The following is a 21,876-nucleotide window of genomic DNA, read 5'->3' on the forward strand; positions in this document are numbered from 1 at the left end:
CTATGAGAAATGTCCGCCATCTGCACATAAACATTGATGCAACGGATGTTCTTAACCAACTAAACCGCAATGTCTCTCTTATATTTGCAGAATGCAGGTATCTCCTAGGCCAACTGCTTAATCCACTAGTAAATCATACGTACATGGAGCATAACCTAGCTGTTGATCAACTAGCACATTTTGGTACAGAACTGACTAGCAATGGCATTAGAATTTGAGCAGCCTCCTTTTTGTTAGATCTCATGAAGGCAGATCAACAGAGTGCTTTACAAACAAGAGCTATCAATCCAGCTGCAATTTCAAGCCATGGAAAATCACTATCTTCTTTTGTAATCTTAACTTTTGTAAAAGCTTAATAAAAGTTGGTAGTAGCAATAGTAAAATCTGTAGTACTAACAATAAGTTGGATAGTACTGAAGCTATCTTGTATAATGTTAACAAATCCTTTGGCTACACTTGAATCATGGCAAAAAGAACTCTACTACGAACACTTTGTGAATGCTTCCACTTGAATCATGGCAAAAAGAACTCTACTAAGAACACTTTGTGAATGCTTCCAAATAATCGAACCTAGCATAGCTTCCTACTTGTGCAAGTACCATTTCAAATATAATAATTATTTTATTTTTATTTTTTAAAATTGGAGATAGGGGAAGGGGAGGGGGAACTGGGGAGGGGATTACAAGCAATAAGGTAGGAATTCAGATAGTCAGCCAACTAAACTACTACAATTCCCCCATTTCAAATATAATTAAAGGGCCTCTTTTATTGATAGGTTAGTATATCTCACGTCCTCTAGGAGACTATTTAGTAATCATCATTCAATAATCTAGGATGTGTCACTATCTGCTCCATTACTAAATCCCAGTTTATCACACAAACATTGATATGCTGCACTGCAGGCCTTGAACTTCTCTTCTGCAACAACCTGTCAATTAATCAAAACTTGTTATCTAATATAGTTGGATTACAGAGAAACAGACAAAGATAGGCTTGAATACCATAAACCTATCTGAGTTATATGAGAAAAGTGAAGCAATAATAAGCTGAGCAGAAGCTACAGCTACGGAATATTGATTTGGAATAGAATGTTTGGTTCCTTATCTTGTTTCTCTTCTGTATATATGTGTGAATTGACATCTGATGCATGAACTTGATAGTGCATGCAAATGTCAGTATAATCCAAGGGAAAATATATTAACCAGCACTAGGAGCTCGGCCAATCATTCAGATGAAATAGCTGATCCTAAGACCTAATGAATGAAGCATGACAACAGACCAAGAGACACAAGATAGATTCTTCCAAGCCAGTCCCTCAAAATGCTAAAGGAGCATATCAACCATAGGTGTGAGCTCATGGAGCTAAGCATAGGATTGAACATATTTCGTGCATGAAAAAGGGAAAACATGTGCTGTATGCGCCTTAGGAAAAAGCCGAGTGGAGTGGATGCAGGTGGAAAAGGGAAAACATCCAACCAAAAATGTAATAGTAATGAGATATACCTTAGATGAGCCTTGGTGGCGGTCAGGATGCCATTTCAGTGCGCACACACGATATCTGCAAATGTAAAGCATGTGCAATCAGTGATATAGACATTACTTTTACAAAATAAGGATATCAAAGCACATCAGAAAGTAATTTTTCTAGCTGGCAATTCATTAAACACCCACGCATTCTTAACGTCTTCCAGATTCAAAGGGCCAAGTGCATTCAATCCAAGAGTCAGACGCTCTGAACTCAAATCTGACTCTGAATTGTCAGAGCCTGTTGACTCATCATAGTCGGAGTATTGATGCCTCCAATTCCATCGATGATTGTTAGAGTAGTTTGATGAGTTCCTCCATTGTGGTTCTTCATTAATAAATGACCAGTAGTAGTATCTGTTTCCACCAAATGCTGAACGGAAGAAGGTCTCTATCTCGATATCATCATCCTCCAAGAATTGAAACCCTCCTGAAAATGAGTTGTTGAAAATCAGCTATTGCTTAATATTCAAAAGGCACAGGCTAATAGCTAAATGGCCTGGTTTGTCAAACAACATACACACAGAAAGAGAATTAGGCTCTTTACATGACACTTTGGAGCTAAAGATGGTTGTATTTTACAAGATCAAACTCCAACAATGGTGAAGTTCTCCAGAAACTATATACTGCATTACACTACAAAAGGTGCACTTACTCTGTTGATGTTGTCCCTTGTTCCTTGATCTTCCCCCTTTTTGTCCACTGGCCCTGAAATCTCGTCTAAACCATGAACTGTCTCGGCTTGAAGATGGGTCATATTCATCACAGTCATGCTGCCAGCTCTGAAATTCTGAAAAACAATGTTATAGTGGAATAGTTTCTTTACAGCTAAGAATTAAATAGGATGGACTACTCTGTAGGCTTCAAAGTCCAGAATTTAAATTAGGGAAAAGGGTTCAAAAATGGTCCTATACTTCCATCCATCAGCTAAGTTTGTCCCTAGTTATACTATAGGGTCAAATATGCCCCTGTTGTTACTAAAGTATGCAAAAATGCCCCTATTTTGTATTAAATCCCCCAAATCAAACAAAAATACCCTATTTCCCCTAAATAACCAACTCCTCTCTTTTTATCCTGACTCGACCCACTAAACTAAATAACACATATCAAATTAAACCCCAATTATATTAATCTCTTGAATTTTCCTTCCGATAAAACTGAAAAGGGAGTGAAGATGAACAATAACACACAGGACTCCATAAGCCAGAAGCTGAAGAATCACATCTCAAAAACCATTGTTCCTTTTTGGAAAACAACAGAGGGTAAGGTTATAGTGGATTACTTTGTTTATGAATTCCACATACAAGAACATAATGAAGAATGGCTGCACTGCATAACTCAGGCTAAAAGCACATCGATATAGGAAGTTCGGGCAATGAAATTTCGGTATCCCGCAATACCCAGGGTGGTAATAGCAATCTTTGTTCATGTGCATTGCCAAGACCTCCATCACAAACCCCTAATGTAGCGCAGATGTATTTTTTATCAAATGAGTGGGAGGATAGATTTTCAGGAGAAGAAAGACTCGAGCAGTAAGAAGTATCAAAATTGGACTCCCGCATAATGGGATACAACAATTATCTCTTCCAGCTTTTTGCTACAACCAGAATGCTCTACTTGGATGCAAAAAGAGAAGCTGTAAACAACTAAGGTTTCGACCATAAACTGATCATTAATGTAGAGTTTATCCATTTAAGGGTGGAGCAAGTTCATGACACTCAAATTTATTACTCTTTGTTTATGTTATGGAGTCTAATCCGTGTTTAAGAGGTATTTTAAACAGCATGAGCATCAACAATCTTCAATCGACTGCAGCATTGACATCCAAGTTTTTGATATGAACAGGATTCAATTTCTGTTTGAGTTCCAAAGTGTGAAGGATGCGGAGCATGTCATCAAAGGCTCTTGGAGAAAGCATGGAAGCACACTCAAGCTTTACTGGTGGACACCTACATCTGGGGCAAGCCCAATCAGTACCAGTTTTAACTGGTATTGGATAAGGGTTTTAGGTCTGGCACTCCAACTTTGGTCAACAGGGGTGATGAAGGAAATTGGGGAGAAGTGTGGGGGATGGTTGGAGATGGAAGAGGAGACGGAGCTCAAAAATCATTTGAGATGGGCTCGAATTAAAGTAAAAGGACCACCGGAAAATATTCCGACGTCGGTTGTAGTCAAGGATGGGGAATGGAGGCTCACTTTACCGATATTGGTAGAAGCACCGGCAAGATTTGAAAAGTCGAAAAAAAGTAGGGTTGTTGAACAACCAAGTGGGGATAGAACTTTTCATGAAAGTGGTGATTTGGAGGATCATACACTTTGAGGAGGGGGGAGAATCATACCAGTGCCTCCAGGATTGACAGATTCCTATACTCAGCTGACTGGGAAGACTCTTTTCTACTGGTCAAGCAGTCTTTGTTACGTAGAATAGGATCAGGAGCCCGTTTGGATGGGCTTTAAGTCGGTCAAAACCAACTTAAAGCCTCTTTTTAGCTTTTGGACGTGTTTGTCTAATGCTAACTTTAAGCCATAAAGTTCTCAAAGTCAGTCAAAAATGAAAAGTTAGGATTTCTAACTTTTTTTTCCTAAGTGCTTAGCCATTTTGTTTGACCATGGAAATTACTTTTATATCTCTTATATTTTAAATAAATTCCCAAACTACCCTTTTTATTCTTTTAACCCTAAAATTCAAACACTTATTTTCAACATAAGCACTTTTATCCAAACACTCAACTGCTTATTTATAAAAATAACTTTCAGCACTTCAAAGTTCTAAAAGCACTTCATACATAAAAGTTACTTTTTTTAAGCCCATCCAAACGGACTCCAGATCATAATCCTATTCTTATAACATGGGGAGACTGGAATTACAAGAAGACCTACTTCAAATTTGAAAATTGGCGGCTAGAGGTAGAAGGATTCAAAGAGAAAATCAAAGGCATGGTGGTTGTCCTTCCCTAACAGGGGAATTATAACTCCTTAAGAAGGAACTGGTGCAGTGGAGTAGAAGTAACAGGGGAGACGGGAAATAGAAAAAAGAAGTGATCCTACAATAGTTGAAATCTTGGGAAGCAATACAGGAGAACAGGAGCCTCACTGATGATGAGTAAGTCCAGAAAACTCACTGAGCTATGGAATTTGAAGAAATAGAAAAAAAGGAGGAAATTGCATGGAGACAGAGGTCAAGAGTTCAATGGCTGAAGGATGGGGACAAGAACACCAAGTTTTTCCACAAAATGGCAAATGCTCATAAAAGGTACAACTCCATTGATGCATTGGAAGGAGGAGGACAATCCATCACTGAAATGCCTGCAATTAAAAATGCAATTCAAAGTTTCTACCAGAACCATTACAAGGAAACACAAGGGTGGAGACTTGATCTCAATCTCCAAGGAATAAGAGTGATCTTTGCTGAAGATCAAGAGTGGTTACAGAGAAGTTTTGAGGAGGAAGTGTGGAAGAGCATCAAGTCTTCTGCAATTGACAAGGCTCCAGGCCCAGATGGCTTCACAATAAACTTTTTTCAGACATTTTGGAAGCTGGTCAAGGAGGACATCATGGGAACATTGCATTATTTTCATGAACACCGTGTGTTTAAAAGGAGTATTAATGCCACCTTTGTGGCCCTTATTCCAAAGAAGGCAGAAGCAGTAGTGTTAAGAGTCTTTAGGCCTATTAGCTTGATCTCTGGGGTGTATGAGATAATTGCCAAAGTTCTAACACAAGAATGAAGAGAGTAATGGACAGTCTGGTAAACAAACACCAAATAGCTTTTATAAAAGGGAGACAAATTATGGATGCAGCTTTAATTGCAAATGAATGCATAGACTCAAGATCTAGAGGAGAAGCAGTGTTTTGAGAAGCGAGAAGCGGAAAAAAGCGGCGGCGGATCGCTTCACAGAAGCGTGAAGCAAAACGCATGCTTTTTTCAGAAAAAACGCTATTTAGTATATAAATATAAAATATAAAATATGCATAGATAAATAATCAAGAACTCAAAAGACTTAGATTAAAAAGTAACTAGATAGTCAATAATCCTCATAAGTAACAACATATAAAGCAAATGCATAACCAAATCACAAAGAGAGCAAAATCCTATTCTTCAACAAGATCCTCAAACTCTTGAATTGCCATCAACAAGGGTTCTACTTCTACTTGGTCCTCATCTTCTTCCTCATCGGAGGACTCCTCAACAAGAGTTCTACTTCTATTTGAATATGAACTTGAACCTGTAGCTACTCTTTTTTCCTTTCCCCTTAAAGTACTCCCCCTAAAACCATAAATATTCTCCTCCACACCACTAGCCGTAGCAACATCACCATAAGTGAGACCTTCTCCTTCATATACTTCTTCATCTTCATGATTTTGGAGTGCTCCAGTTAACCATTCATTTGCATCATCAATATTATCCAACAAAATTGGATCAATGGTATTGCGAGCATTGTAGCGACGTACCAATGTTCTATTATATTTGATGAACACTAGATCATTCAGGCGTTTTAACTCAAGCCTGTTTCTCTTTTTAGTATGAATCTGCATAGAATTCGTAGAAAGTAATTAATGGGAGGACTTTGGACAATTAAGATACCATTTAATTTAGTAATAACGTAATATAGGTTCTCACATGTTCATACACACTCCAATTTCTCTCGCAACCGGATGAGCTACAAGTTAAACTTTGCACTCTAATAGCAAATTGTTGCAAGTTTGGGACATTATGACCATATTGCATCCACCATTCAACTGTAGAAGAATTATTTTAAAAGTTAATATGTAATAACTTAAAAATTAAAGCTCTAACAGTTAAATGTTGAAATGCTCACCTAGTGACCTTAAGGTTCTAGCTCTAATGGCCGACTCAATTTCAAGTAGCCCATCAACTTTCATGTACACACCAAGCTCATCCCCTATTTTGTCTTGCAAAGTTTTATCTAGGATCATCCTCTCAACACATGCATGATATCCCAACCACACTTCTTCAGTTAAAGTCTTCATCTCATTATTTTTATAATAGAGCCCCGGGTTCAAAATATGTCCAGCTGCATGTAAAGGTTGATGAAGTTGATCCGTCCACCTTGCATCAATGATTTTGAAAACATTCATATATTTCCTTTCATCATAAATGAATGCTTTTTCAATACTTTCTTTGTCCCTATCCATGGCTTCATAAATGTAGCTCATTGGTGGTTTTTTCTCCCCATCCACCATACGAAGTACATTAACTAAAGGACCACCAACTCTAAGTGCTTGAACAGTGTCATTCCAAAAATATGGACTATGATGTGTCTCGCAACTTCTTTCCCAAGAGTTTCCTTTGCATAGACACTTTCATTCCATTCAGTGGACATAAACAAGGTTCTCAGATTTTTCTTTTGCATATAAAAACTATGCAATGTCAAAAAAGCTATTGCGAATCTTGTCTTAGCAGGTTTTACCAAGTTTCTTTGCTTTGTGTATCTCCTCATCATATTCAACAACAGTGCCCTTTGACTGATATAAGAATGTATCTTAAGAGCCTTACCAAAAAATATTCAAAAAAATTTAATAGTTAATAAGTAAGAAAACTAACATGAAGATTAAAAAAGAACATTAAATATCAAGACTCAAGTTCACCTGTAGAATACGGGGCCTCTTTGAAAATGTCACCAAACGTCAAGTTGATACAGTGAGCAGCACAAGGAGTCCAGAAAATATGCGGGAACACTCCCTTCAACATGTCACCCGCTTTTTTGTTCTCACTTGCATTATCAGTCACAACTTGTACCACATTTTCCTTGCCTATTTTCAAGATAGTCTTCTCAAACAAGTTAAACATCTTATTAGAATCAATAGAAGAGTCACTAGCATCATGAGAATCAAGGAACACACTCCCTTTTGAAGAATTCACCAAAACATTGATGATATTTTCGCATTCCTTGCTGTCCATTTATCCATCATAATGGAACAACCATATGTTTTCCATTGAACCTTGTGATCTTCTACAATTTTGTTTGTCTTTTCCACCTCTTTTTTTAAACAAGAAACTCTTACCTCATGATAGGTGGGGGGCTTCATTACAGGGCCATATTGGCCTACTGCCTCAATGAATTCACCAAAACTTTCGGTGTAGTTAACACAATTGAAAGGCAATCCTGCATCATACATCCACCTAGCAAAAGCAGATACAGCACGATCCCGTAAAATCTTGCTAGAAGCCTTTAGATCAATAGGTCCACCTTTTCTCTTTTTATTTGGTTTTTGGGAGAAATAGAGATTAAGAGGACCTTTGACATTGCTAGCGGTGGATGACCCACTTTCACTAGTTGAAGGTTTCTTTTTTGAGGGAGGCCCCATTGGCATATTCACTTCAACTTCATCATCCATTACATCATCATCAACAAGATTAACCATGGATGCTTCAGGATTCATTTGAGTTTTAAATTCTTTTTTTTCGTAAAATACTCTTTTATTTCTTCCTTCACACTATTCGGGACCTTTGGACACACTTAACATCTTTATAACCACCAATAAGATGCTTCTTGTGACAAAATATTCCGCCATTATATGTCATATCACAAAAAACACATTTGATTTTTGTGTTACTTCCCATGGCAATTCCATATGCCCAAGCTGGATCCCTTTTTTGTGCCATTAAGAAAATACAACTTACTACAAAGAAAAAATAGAATAAAAATTCAGTCACACAAGTCAAATTGTCAAAACAATAACAGAGCAGCTGCAGCAAAATTTAAAAAAAATAATAAAGCAGCCAGACTATGTGGAAAAAAAACAGAGCATATGCTTTATCTTCAAAAAAAAGGGCCAAACTGTTGAATAAAACTTGAAAAAATAATTTTTTATCTTCACAGCAGTTGCGCAGAACTGCTAAATAGAAATAGAAAAAGAAGAAGAGAAGAAGAGATGAAGAGAAGAACATCGCAGCAGTTGCGCAGACGGCAGAACTGCCGAATGGAAATAAAAATAGAAATAGAAAGAGAAGAAGAGAAGAAGAAAAACAAACCTGGTTGAACTGTCGAAGTTGAACTGTCGAAGTTGAAGAAGAAGTCACAGCAGCTTGGAACAATTAATTGTAAGTTTTACAAATTTTTTTTTAAATAAAACCCTAGTGCCGCTTTTTCCAAAACAGCGAGCTTTTTTCTCGCTTCTAGATGAAGCGTGCTTCTCGCTTCTCCCATGAAGCGCATGCTTTTCTGAAATCGCTTCGCTTCACGGTGTTGAAGCACTAATGCCTCACCTCGCTTTGCTTCACGCTTAAAGCAAGCGCTTCGGCGCTTTTTCACAACATTGAGGAGAAGTGGTTGGCCTGACGTGCAAATTGGACATTGAAAAAGCCTATGATCATGTTAATTGGGGCTATCTTCTAAACACTCTCAAACATATGGGTTTTGGGGACAAATGGTTGAAATGATAAGACTTCTGTATCAAAACTGTTAAGTTCTCCATTTTCTGTCCCCTTTCCTGTTTATTTTAGCCATGGAAGGTCTTAGTAGTATGATAAGGATAGCACTACAGAAAAAATGGCTGAGGAGTTTCAACATAGGAGAAGGTGGGAGAGGGGATCTGGAGATTTGCCACTTGCTATATGCAGATGATACTGTTCTATTTTGTGAACCTAAAGTGGAACAAGTCTGCTACATTAGAGTCTTGCTAGAAGTGTTTGAAGTTGTATCTAGTTTAAGAGTGAACTGGAGGGAGAGCAATATCTATCCTATCAAAGAACTGTCTAACATTCAGACCTTTGCTAGCATTCTTGGGTGTGATGTTAGTTCTATGCCCACAGTGTACCTAGGGATGCCTTTAGGCAGGAAACACAAGGAAGTGGAAGTTTGGGACAGCATTCTGGAGAAAGTTGAGAAGAGGTTAACTCAATGGAAAGCACAGTATCTTTCACTAGGAGGAAGGGTCACACTAATCAATTCAGTGATGGACTCTCTCCCTACCTATGTGATGTCCCTACTGCCTATACCTGCATGTGTAATTGAGGGACTAGACAAACTGAGGAGAGACTTCCTATGGAAAGGTAACAAGGAAAGGGGATGCTACAATCTGGTCAAATGGGAGGTGGTGCAGCAAAGTAAAGACCAAGCGGGTCTTGATATCAGAAACTTGAGAATCCAGAATAACAGTCTACTGATGAAATGGCTATGGAGATTTAGTGCAGAAGAATCTACTATAAGGAAGCCATATCCCACAAGTTTGGCAATTCTAGTCCATGGTGCTCCAATGAGGTGAACTCCACTTATGGGATGGGGGTTTGGAGGACAATCAGATCACTATGGCAAAAACTACAGGGCAACTCCTGTGTCAGGGTTGGAAATGGTACCAAGACCCTATTTTGGAAGGATATATGGATTGGGCAAGCCTCTTTGCAGGGAGCTTTCCCTAACCTTATGATGCTTAGTAGTAATCGGAAGCAACCATCTTTGAGAGCTGGTCAAACCAAGGGAGGAATCTAAATTTTAGAAGATATTTATATGACTGGGAGATAGATAGGTCGACAACTCTTTTGTGTGAAGTGGTGAACTTTCCAGGCACTACTGTTCAATCAGATACATTGAGATGGAGACATTCAAGGGATGGAATTTTCTCTGTGAATAAAATGTACAAGAAAGATAACAGCGCGATGTAAGGAGAATCCACAAACATCTGGAATCAGGAAAAGCATAGCTCCCCCCAAGATTAAATGTTTCACCTGGTTAGTGGTGCTGAGAGCATGCCTTACACATGAGGTTCTACAAAAGAAGGGGAGTGTAGTAGTGACAAGATGTTTTTTGTGCAATGAAACTGGGGAGACAAACAGCCATCTTTTTTTGCATTGCAAGTTCACTACGCAACTGTGGAACCTGTTTCTCAGTCTTACAAAGACTGAATGGACAATGCCTGAACATACTGCAGATTTGATGAGCTGCTGGATGAGAAGAAGAGGTAGCAAGAGTCAGAAAAAATGGTGGAGGATAATACCCTCATATATATGGTGGACAGTATGGAAAGATAGGAATGGAAGATGTTTTGAAGACAAGATCAAGTCCACTCATGATGTGAAATGAAATTGTTTAGTGCCTTTTTTCTCTTGGTGTAAAGGAAACTGTATAGAGTTAGTAGATGAGCTGATAGATTTCTTACATGCTCTGTAAAGCTTGAAAGTTTAACCTTACTACCTTGCAACCTTTTGGAGGTGGTCAGCATTCCTTAATGATGAAGAATACAACAATACTAATTCTCAAAAAAAAAAAAATTAGTTCTTTCAGAGGGGAATGAATGTGAGGAACTCCGGGTATTTTTGCTTAATTCGATATGGGTTATTTAGTTTAGTGGGTCGAGTTGGGTTAAAATAGGGTAGTGGATTACTTAGGGGAAATCGGGCATCTTTGTTTTATTGGGGGATTCCATCCAGAATTAGGGGTATTTTTGCATACTTTGGTAAGGGCAGGGGCATATTTGGCCCTATAGTATAACTAGGGACAAATTTAGCTAATGGACGAAAGTAGAGCGGCATTTTTGGCCCTTTTCCCTTTAAATTAAGTAATTGTGTCAACATAATTCTTTAGTAAAACATCCCTTAAAAAGTCATAGTCTAGTGATTCAGGCTTAAAAAACTGAATGCAATGTAAGCAGCAACTTGATAAGGCCAAAAATTTCCAAGCTTTTAAACTCAAAGCATTCTTTCTAGGAAAGGGAATAATGTTGTCAGTAACACGAGAAAAAAGTGTTACTGGAAAAGAAGAACCTTCATTGCAAGAACTACTAAATTTACTCAATGTTAGCAATAACACTGAATGGAAATCATTAAACAATAACATTTCAATTCCATATCAAGAAAATCGCAGAATTTGGCCCTCAAAAGTCGTCTTGCACTGTTCATGTTCAAATAAAAGACCTCAGCTTTATTCACTAATGATATACCCATTACCCAAGGAGCAGGACAACAGTCTTTCCCAACTATCAAACAAGCCTCAATGTCTCTACCAAACATCTAGTCATGCAAAGTAAGTCAAGAGGATAAGATGGTAATGTTTTCTATTTTCTGCTTACATATTCGATAAGTTCTTATGTCTTCCCAGTGTTTTCCAACTGGGAGGTCCAGAAAAAGACACAACTGATCCCTTTTTCATCTTTCTACTGCCAGTTTCCAGATGAATAATAGATAACTAGCTCAGATATATGATGGTCCTTTATAAGAGGCTTAACGGTGTATTTGCCTGCACCTCTAGCAAAGAATGAGACAATTTTTTGGAAGCATCCACGATTCTAGAATTCACCACAAAACTGCTTTCGTAGTTAAATAAAGGGCAAAAAATGGAGGGATCAGGCATAAAGCTATGGTCAACCTTGTACCAAACAATACAAACGACACCTGTCATAATAAGGGTCAAGTAACGGTGAAAGGCATATTAATGTAAACTTAGGAACCCCTACTAATAACGAGAGGGTTGCGGTGCATGTTCCCTCCTTAGTGTTAAGAAATCTTCCAGTAAGGACTCATGTTGCTGCTTATATTGATCAGCAAGGAAAACCTTTGTTGGGGCATTCCCAAGCTAGATATCAACAAAAAGAAAATTCAATTACAATACAACTTCAGACCAATGTGGTTCTCAAGGTCATCTAACACTTCCTTAGTTCATTCTGGCGGTGCATTCATAAGAGAGATAAAGAGTGCAAATGCAAAACACATTGAACTGACAAATCATTCAAGAGCTGATCCACAGTTCAAACAGCAGGTACTAACTGTTCAAATACGAAGCCACCCTTATCATACCTTCCTAGTCAACTAAATGAATTACCTGTCCCAACCCCTCATCCATCCCACTTAAAGTAATCATTCTTCAATATTCCAAATTCTAATGATCAAACTGGAGTAATTATAATAAATAGTCTCCATTCTGTTAAGAGTTCATTTTTTCAATTAGAAATAGTAGTTATTCAATGAAGTTGCTGATTCGTTCAACTAGCTAAATACACATCTGCTATTTGGGTGTGTTCTAAGCCGAGTAAAAGTATTCCACGATAACCTGATGTATCCGACAACCAAGCCAAGATATTCTAACACAATCTGGACTAATCATAGTATATTCTAATCTTTGCAATTATTTTCACATTCCTTAGATTTGCTACAGACTCTTTTCTAGTACATAAGTTCAGGAATTCTTAGGACATTTGGTATTACATAAGTCTTTGAGCTAGGACTAAGCTTTGATATATGCTATTGTTAATTTATAGTGTTACCTTGAAGATCCAATTTTTTGGGACCAATTGGATCTTGAATGAGAAATCTTAGTAGCTCAATAAGTACATGATTTAATTGTAGACATGAAGATATTTATCACAGAAGCATTTCTTACTGACCATTTGAAAAGTGACCCAAGGGTAAACATGATCTGGCCTATGCTAAGTGTCAAATTCCCATAAATCCAACCCAAGCCATTGTCAAACTTATAACAGTTTCCTTGCAGAGAATCATCTTTTAAACTGCCGAACTCAATAACTGTTCTCTATCTGGCTTGGGCTTTCCTGTTTCCCCTCCAAATAAACCTTCCATAGACACTCACAAAGTGCACACAAGAATATATTTTAGCATATAAAAAGTTCCAATGACCATTCCATAAATTAGAAAAGTTGGAAAAAAAATTATACCACTAGAATCATTCTAAAGGAACGTGAATTGAGCAATAAATAATCTATTTTGGGTCATGAATGACCTGAAAAAACTGCTCAGCAAATCCATTGACACTCTCAAACAGTGCCTGCCTTGAGTTAAGCTTCCTATATCTTCTGGAGAAGATTGATTTCTGCAACAATATCTGGCAATCAATATAACAATTTACCTAGACCATCATAAAATGAAGCATCACTGTAAACTAAAATAGAATGCTGGCCGAGTAGGATTTTGTATGCTTATCAGAAATGTGACTTTTACTTGTCTTAAAAGACTTGAAAAAAGTTGAAAAAGAAATTGCAAGAAACTTGTTTTAGAAGACAGATTATTGAGTATTTGAATGGAACGGAATGGATATTGAAAATTAGTGTAACACACCAAACTAGTTTGGGACCAAGGACTAGTTTTATTGTATCAGAACCATTAATTTTTGCTACTCCCATATAGCAATATATAAATTTAACCACACTGCAATCACGGGAAGATTCGGTCTGACTTCATAAAATCTATAGAATAAGACTGGGGTGTTCATGGTGTAGTTAAAAACTGTAAGCTGATGCGAACCGAAAATCGAACCAAACTGATTAAATAAACTAATTTTTATTTGGTTGTCTCTGTTTGAATTTATGTTACAAGAAATCGATAATACTTAATTTGGTTTTATTAAAAACAAAGCAAAGAAAAATCAAACCAACCAATAAATTATATACACAATTTTTATAATTATATATGCACTCCCTCCATTTTAATTTGTTTGTCTTACTTTCCTTTTTAGTCCGTTTCAAAAAGAATGTCTCTTTCCTTTTTTCACACCTCTTTAATTTCAATTTTCCATGTGCTATGTTTAAGCCTCTAATAATGAAGGACATTTTGGTACATTCTACATATCTTTAGTTTAAGACCACAAAATTCAAGAATCTTTTTTACTTTCTTAAACTCCGTGACAAGTCAAAACCAAACAAACAAAGGGAGTACAACATATTAATTTTTATAAATAAGGTCATTCCGAAAGACAATCTTACAACCCGACACAAACTCTTGGTGATGGATTTAGGGATCAAGATGACTAGGAAGAAAAGGGTCGGGGATGACCGACCTAGGATCAGATGGGGGAATTTGACCACAGCTAGTGCCCTGGAGATGGGAGAGAAATTGAAGGACATGGGGGCATGGGATAGTAGTGGGGATGCGACCAGTATGTGGGATAGGACGGCTAGTTGTATTAGGGTTGTAGCAAGGGAAGTGTTAGGAGTCTAGACAGGTAGTCATAGTCGGCATCGAGGGGACTGGTGGTGGAATGGAGAAGTGCAAGGGAAGATGGAAGCAAAGAAGTTGGCGTATGCGAAGTTGATAGAAAGCACGGATGAGGTGGAGAAGTGGACGAATAAGGAACTTTATAAGATAGCGAGGAAGGAGGCGAAGGAGGCACTTTCGATGGCAAAAACGGCAGCTTTTGAACGCCTTTATGCTAAACTAGAAGAGAAAGGAGGGGATAGGAAATTGTTCAGGCTAGCCAGGGCGCGGGAGAGAAGAGCACGCGATGTGGATCAAGTAAAGTGCATTAAGGACGAGCATGGAAAAATATTGGTAGATGAGACCCTCATTAAAGAGAGATGGCAGTCATACTTCCATAAATTACTGAATGACGAAGGGGACAGAGACTTCGTGTTGGGAGATTTGGACCATACAGGGAGGCGTCACGATCTTAGGTATTGCAGCAATATTACGGTCGAAGAGGTTAAGAGTGTTGTGCATAGGATGCACTAGGGAAGAGCAACCGGACCTGATGAGATCCCTGGGAAATTTTGGAAGAGCGCGAGTTCGGTAGGTTTGGCGTGGCTGACTAGGTTATTTAATGTCATCTTCAACACAGCAACGATGCCCGAAGAATGGAGGTCGAGTGTAATGATCCCTCTATACAAAAACAAGAGGATATCCAGAGCTGCAACAACTATAGAGGTATCAAGCTTCTAAGTCATACTATGAAAGTGTGGGAAAGAGTGGTGGAGATGAGGGTGAGGAGAGGCGTGTCTATTTTAGAGAACCAGTTCGGATTTATGCCGGGGCGCTCAACAACAGAAGTCATCCATCTTATGAGGAGATTGATGGAGCAGTATAGGGAGAGGAAGAGGGACTTGCATATGGTATTCATTGACCTAGAAAAGACTTATGATAAAGTTCCACGAGAGATACTATGGAGATGTTTGGAGGCTAAAGGTGTACCTATAGAGTATATTAAGGTGATCAAGGATATGTATAAGGGTGCCAAAACCAGGGTAAGGACAGTAGGAGGGGACTCAGAGCACTTCCCAGTTGTGATAGGGTTGCATCAAGGATCAGCTCTTAGTCCGTTTTTATTTGCCTTGGTGATGGATGGATTGACGCGACAAATTCAAGGTGAGGTGCCATGGTGTATGCTTTTCACGGACGACATAGTCCTGATCGATGAGACTCGTAGCGGAGTTAACGCTAAGCTAGAGGATTGGAGACATACCTTGGAGTCTAAAGGGTTTAAACTGAGTAGGACCAAGACAGAGTACTTAGAGTGCAAGTTCAGTGAGACACCTCAGGAGGTTGCCACGGAAGTTAGGCTTGATGACCAGGCCATCCAAAAGAAAAGTAGTGTCAAGTACCTTGGGTCTATAATGCAAGGCAGCGGGGAGATTGATGACGATGTCACACATCGTATTGGGGCAGGGTGGATGAAATGAAGGCTCGCTTCTGGTTTGCTATGTGACAAGAAGGTGCCACCACATCTTAAGGGCAAGTTCTATAAAGTGGTGGTTAGACCGGCTATGTTATATGGGGCCGAGTGTTGGCCAGTTAAGGTCTCTCACGTTCAAAAGATGAAAGTTGCCGAGATGAGAATGTTGAGATGGATGTGTGGGCATACCAGGAGCGACAGGATTAGAAATGAGGCTATTCGGGACAAGGTAGGAGTGGCCTCGGTGGAAAATAAGATGCGGGAAGTGCGACTGAGATGGTTTGGGCATGTGAAGAGGAGAGACACAGATGTCCCAATGCGGAGGTGTGAGAGGTTGGCGATGGATGGTTTCAGAAGAGGTAGGGGTAGACCGAAGAAGTATTGGGGAGAGGTGATTAGACAGGATATGACGCAGTTACAGCTAACCAAGGACATGACCTTAGATAGGAGGGTGTGGAGGGCCCATATTAGGGTAGAAGGCTAATACAAAGTCTCGTTATTCTGCCTTATTAGTAGGCGCATTAGCACACTATAAATTTTTTGTGCTATGATTTCTGTTATTAGTTATTACTCTTTGTACTTTCAGTATTCTATTCTATCTATGTTACGTTATTTGTTTTTCTCATATTGCTTTGTACTTCCTGTCGTATCTGACTTCTTCTATGCTTTTATTGAGCCGAGGGTCTCTCGGAAACAGCCGTCCTACCTTGGTAGGAGTCAGGTCAGCGTACACTTTACCCTCTCCAGACCCCACGTTGTGGGATTTCACTGGGTTGTTGTTGTTGTTGTAATAGGCTAATGAACTTTACACCTTAAACTCATTTCTTAAAACAAAGTCGTGAATCATAACTCATTTATACAAAGAATTAAATATGAGATGCCTATATATCTTTATGTATTTCTTATCAACTTTATTCACTTGATTAAAGCTAATATATCTTAAGACATTTTCTCCATAATCCAAGAAAATTATAGCTACTACAATAAAACGTTAATAACAGATTATAAGTTGGAAAAGGATGAAAAATTCTTTTTTAATTGTAGGAAAAAATGAAAAGAGTGAAATACCATTATGTTTCTTACACCCGAAGATGAATATGAATTATATTTGGTTTGGTTTTATTAACCAAAAACCCAACTAAATTGGTTTGATTTTAGTTTTAACCAAAAACCGACCCAAACCAAACCATGAACATGTTTAACTAACATAAGCAAAATCACTCAGCACCAAGGAGGGAAGTGGGGTAAATGGTCGATACTACTGGAAAATCTTTCTAGCTTCTATACACCCAGAAAAAGGGCATCATATAGGCTGAAACTCTGCGATCCCAGCAAAATGAGCCCATGTTACATAGTTTTATCACAACATGAGCACATTTTTTCCCACAGATCTGTCGTTTGACATCCATAAACACACTATCATTTTCAATCAATGAGTTCCAATCAACTCAAAGCCTATACTTCCATTAAGACAACAGCCCAAAGATTTAGAACCCATTTGGATTGGCTTATAAGTTACTTATAAGTTGTTTTCAACTTTTTTGAGTGTTTGGCTAGTCAACTTAAAGTCATTTTGTGCTTAAAATAAGCCTCAATAAATAATTGAGTTTGTTTGGATGGACTTATTTTAAGCAGCTTATAAGTTGAAAACAACTTTTAAGTCGAAAAAATAAGTTAGGCTGCACCTACTTTTTTTTAACTTATAAGCAGTTTTCAACTTATAAGTTACTTAAAATAAGTCCATCCAAACAGGCTCTTATTAGACTTAGGTAAACCTCACCCTGAAAACTATGTTTCCTAAAGCCAACAGTCAACGCAAGCACAGGGCAGAGTATTATTGCCATTCTTTTTGGTCTAGTACAAAAGAAAGTTTTAAGTCATGTAGCTGATTTTTAGGTTTGGTGTACTAGGACGATTACGAAAGCTACTCGGTAGCAAAAATCATGTAGATAGAACACTGCTAAGAAGACCTTTATTATGCATTTTGACATTGGTATAGTTTGATGAAAATATGTATGCATGGATTGGTTGCACATAGGTTTAATACGATAAACTATGATTAGAGTTTCACGTCATTCACTTCATCCATCAAACTAGACTTGTTCCCCTTCAACTTGATCATTAACTATTTGATAAATGTATTTCACGTTTGGATTTAACACAACCAATTACTACAAAAGATAGGATAACTCACGTTTACTATATTGTACAATGACCAACTATGTTGTATGGGGCAGAATGTTGGCCGGTCAAGAATTCATACTTCTAGAATATAAAAGTAGCGGAAATAAAAAGGTTGAGATGGATGTGTGGGCATAATAGAAGAGAAAGGATTAGGAACAAAGATATCTGAGATAAGATAAGGTAGGAGTGGCCTCTGTGGTGACAAGATGAGGGATGTGAGATTGAGATGGCTCGGGCATGTGAAGAGATGCAGATATTCCCTGGTGAGAAGGTGTGACAGGTTGACTATGGTAGGCATGAAGAGAGGTAGAGATAGTTGAAGAAGTTTTGGGGAAAGATGATTAGAAAAGACATGACACACTTGTAGCTTATCAAGGACATGAACCTATATAGAAAGATTTTGAGATTGAGTATTAGGGTAGAAAGTCAGTAGGTAGTCGAGCATTGTCTAGATTCCTTATCAATGTTGTTATTATTACTCTCCTATTAACTTATTCTTCGATTTTAGTATTACTTGTTGTTTCCTTTGCGTCGTTATCTTATTATTTGTTGTTTATTGTTCACTTCTCCGTTGTTTTTCAATATGACTTCTTCACCATTGTATTTTCTTTACATACTTGGTTTTTGATATGCGCTAGTTGAGTAGAAACTATATCCGAAATAGTCTTTCTACCTTCACAAGGTAGGGGTAAATTTGTGTACACACTAACCTCCCCAAACCACACTTGCAGGATAACATAGGGGTATGTTGTTGTACAATGACAAGAAAAGACATAAATCAAGTGATTTATTGTAAATTATTAATAGTTCAACAGTTCCAACGTTAAATATGAATCAGAGATGACTCCAAAATTCAGATACACAAAATGCTCAAGTAACCAGCCATGCTAACCATGGAATGTTTAACTATTTAAGAGTCTGTGTGATGCATGAAAAACTAACAAGTTAGGACGGAAATTAAGCATTCTCGATTTCTTTTTCTTTTAAATTTTTTATTTACAGTATATTTCTAAGTTTTTACCAATTTATTTAAAAATGCACAAGCTTTTGCTAGTTTATTGTGTTAAACTCTGCTGAATTTCATGTCAAGAAGAAATAAAAATTAAAACAACAAGGTAAGCTCATTAACCAATCCAAAGGGAGATACCTATTTTGCAACATTAAATGTAATAATATGAAGGAAAGGGCAAATTTTTGTTTCGAAATTATCAAGGAAAAAGTAAATCAAAGATGTTATTGAAGGAATATAGCATATTTACCCTTGATGTGCCTTTAGAAGCACTTTTTCCCTGCATAACAAGGAAAAGGAAAATGAGCAAACTTGATGAAAATTTAGAATAGGTATTTCTATTTAGCAAAAATGAAAATCGAGAAAGCATTAATGAAGTAGGTGTGCAACAATTGCCTTGTTGTTTGCAATACAAACTTGTTGCACATAGAAGAGAGAGACTAACAGAATCCCAATGTGTGCGTCTCCTGCGTTCCAAGATTGGGGAAGAATGAAAAGGAGAGGCCCTTAGGTAAATAGGATTGACCTGAGACCTGATTAACGCGGCCCTATTCATTCCCGGAAATTCATGTAAACAAGAAACAAACAAGCCTCACGAAAGAAAACACGCCTGCCTCTACCAAAAATGTTGCGCTCCTTCCCTTGCTTTAACATATGGGCTGACCTGCTACTTCTCAGGTTTTCTCTAACACATTTAGACCGTGTTTGAATTGACTTATAAGTTGTTTTTTACTTTTTTGAGTGTTTGGTTGGTTTTTGGATTGGCTTATAAATTATTTATAAGTTATTTTAGCTTTTTTTGAGTATTTAACTTACCAACTTAGAGCCATTTGGATTGACTTATAAGTTACTTATAAGCTATTTTCAGCTTATTTTAGTATTTAACTGGTCAACTTAAAGTCATTTTGTGCTTAAAATAAGCCCTAATAAATAATTGAATTTGTTTGGATTAATTTATTTTAAGCAACTTATAGGTTGAAAACAGCTTATAAGTCAAAAAAAAAAATTGGGTTGCATCTACTTGGGTGTCAAAGGTGTGACGGTCCGTCAGATTTACCGTCATAACTCTTCCTTTTGGCTTCACTTCTGTTTAAGTCCGACGGTGAAAATGACGACCCGCCAGAGATGCGACGGTTCGTCAGATCTACCGTCATAACTATCAACTTCTGCCCCTCTTCTGTTTGAGCTTGACGATGGGGTTGACGACCCATCGTGAGTGTGACGGTCTTTCATACCTGTCGTCAGGTCTCCATTTTGCAGCTCTTTGCTTTGTCTTACCTTCTTATCCATTTTCGCTGATTTCTTGCCTTAACACAGTAGAATACTATTAAAATACCCTATTGTTGCTTAAGAACTAGGATTTATTCCTTGTTAAATGCTTCGGATGTGCTGTCAAATGCCAGCACATCACAAATCACAAATATCAATTCTATGTTTGACTATCTAGTTAAGTCGTCATGGTTTCCACAACCCTAGTTCTGGGATTATCCTGGCATAATTTGTTATGCCCCGCACTTTTGGTACATGGTTTAGCTTCTCTAAAGCTATCATGTCATCCACATTATCTATAACGTTACCAAATAACTCTAAGAAAGGGAGGATGTGATGCCCCATAATAGTGAAGGTTGAAAATAGAGTTATGAGAATCCGGAAGGAGTTGGAGGCAAAGTAATGGGTCGTAGGACTCGACTTACTCGCGCAAGCCACCGACTTGGACGTCTTATATAACTAAGCTACTTGAGTACACGTCGAGCTTAAGTAGCAAGGAATACATAGGCTCTTAAAGTGAAACGAGATTACGAACCCACGGAAGAGAAATAAAGAGACGACACACCTACTCGAAGCAAGTAGGTGATGCACCTACTTGAAGCAAGTAGGTGACTCACCTGCTTGGGGTGGACCCCACGCTGCCACATGGCAGCCAAGGATTGGAGACATGATTGAGGTGGCTCCCTAGGGGGCTGCCACGTGGCACCTCCTAAGGATGCATATATATATAGGTGTTACATGTTGTATACACCTTAAACTTCAGCAAAATTGAACAAAAAAAAGAGAGAAAACCTAGGGAGCAAGAAAGAGGGGCGTCGGCCATGGCTACTTTAAGGTAAGCCCTCCAATTTTTCTCCGTGAATTAATTATCTAAGGTATTCCTCAACTAAGTGGGGGTGTTTAACAACGGAAATTGATAGTTACCGCAGCAAGGTAGGGCTGCAAACAGCCACCAAAGTTCAGCCGCGTCAAGGAGTTTCCAAAGTTAATTTTCAGCAAGCTTGGGAAGCCGTTTGTTAAGGTATGGCTTGATTCTCTTCCCCCACATTTTGGTAAAGTTTTAAGCATGTTATGGGTGTGTAAACATGAGTTGGAGACATGAAAATATGGACGTTACGGCTGAAGGAAGGTGCAGGTCGTATAGGGACTATTTTGACGTATTCTAGTGGCTTAAAATATAACTAGTATCGTTGTTATTGTAGTGTCGTATTAGGAATTATTTTGTAGTGTTGAAGGGATGAAAACACGTCTAAATATGGGTATAAGTGCTTCTGGTTGCAGCCACGTGACACCCCATTTCGTGTGGTGAAGATTTTATGAAATAAAGATTGAAAATTGTATTTTGGAGTCATAGTTTTGAATAGGCTGTTTGGGACTTGTTTTGTGTAATGTTGAAGTGGTATAATTGTGTGTTGGCTGCTGATTGTTATTTTTGGTTGGTTGTACTAATTGAAGATGTAATTGGAAGTTTGGATAGGGCGAGTTATAGAGAAGATGCTCCGTTAACTTCTTAACTAACTAATAGACTAGTCGAGA

At 38.1% G+C, this 21,876-nt stretch overlaps 2 protein-coding genes across 3 annotated transcripts; both read right to left on the minus strand.

The window, feature by feature from the left end:
• Positions 1–739: 739 nt before the first annotated feature.
• On the minus strand, positions 740–19,746 carry LOC129870034 (uncharacterized). 2 transcript variants are annotated; one of them, XM_055944611.1, is made up of 7 exons: positions 19,517–19,746; positions 19,322–19,351; positions 13,218–13,319; positions 2,180–2,306; positions 1,672–1,954; positions 1,504–1,558; positions 740–928 (listed from the first exon to the last, which is right to left on the minus strand). In XM_055944611.1, exons 1-7 carry the CDS (start codon positions 19,625–19,627, stop codon positions 830–832), a joined length of 807 nt encoding a protein of 268 aa, XP_055800586.1. In that variant the 5' UTR covers positions 19,628–19,746; the 3' UTR covers positions 740–829. The 2 variants fall into 2 exon arrangements, with proteins under 2 accessions (XP_055800586.1, XP_055800587.1); XM_055944612.1 differs by having other exon boundaries at positions 13,218–13,307; positions 19,517–19,744.
• On the minus strand, positions 5,470–8,229 carry LOC129870033 (uncharacterized). The gene is made up of 3 exons (XM_055944610.1): positions 6,345–8,229; positions 6,146–6,264; positions 5,470–6,054 (listed from the first exon to the last, which is right to left on the minus strand). The coding sequence occupies exons 1-3, from the start codon at positions 6,727–6,729 to the stop codon at positions 5,617–5,619; spliced, it is 942 nt and encodes a 313-aa protein (XP_055800585.1). The 5' UTR covers positions 6,730–8,229; the 3' UTR covers positions 5,470–5,616.
• Positions 19,747–21,876: the final 2,130 nt, after the last annotated feature.

This window comes from Solanum dulcamara, chromosome 10, assembly GCF_947179165.1.
Source record: "Solanum dulcamara chromosome 10, daSolDulc1.2, whole genome shotgun sequence".
Lineage (NCBI taxonomy): Eukaryota > Viridiplantae > Streptophyta > Magnoliopsida > Solanales > Solanaceae > Solanum > Solanum dulcamara.

Bases quoted from the DNA above. Each gene is read 5' to 3' on its own strand.
- LOC129870033 (XM_055944610.1), bottom strand. From the start codon at position 6,729: ATGGTGGATGGGGAGAAAAAACCACCAATGAGCTACATTTATGAAGCC. The intron at 6,265-6,344 runs GTGAGCATTTCA...ATTCTTCTACAG, and splicing joins TAGAACCTTAAGGTCACTAG to TTGAATGGTGGATGCAATAT. The intron at 6,055-6,145 runs GTGAGAACCTAT...AATTCTATGCAG, and splicing joins ATTGGAGTGTGTATGAACAT to ATTCATACTAAAAAGAGAAA.
- LOC129870034 (XM_055944611.1), bottom strand. From the start codon at position 19,627: ATGAATAGGGCCGCGTTAATCAGGTCTCAGGTCAATCCTATTTACCTA. The intron at 1,559-1,671 runs GTGGGTGTTTAA...TTACATTTGCAG, and splicing joins CTGGAAGACGTTAAGAATGC to ATATCGTGTGTGCGCACTGA. The intron at 929-1,503 runs GTATATCTCATT...ATTAATTGACAG, and splicing joins GCCACCAAGGCTCATCTAAG to GTTGTTGCAGAAGAGAAGTT.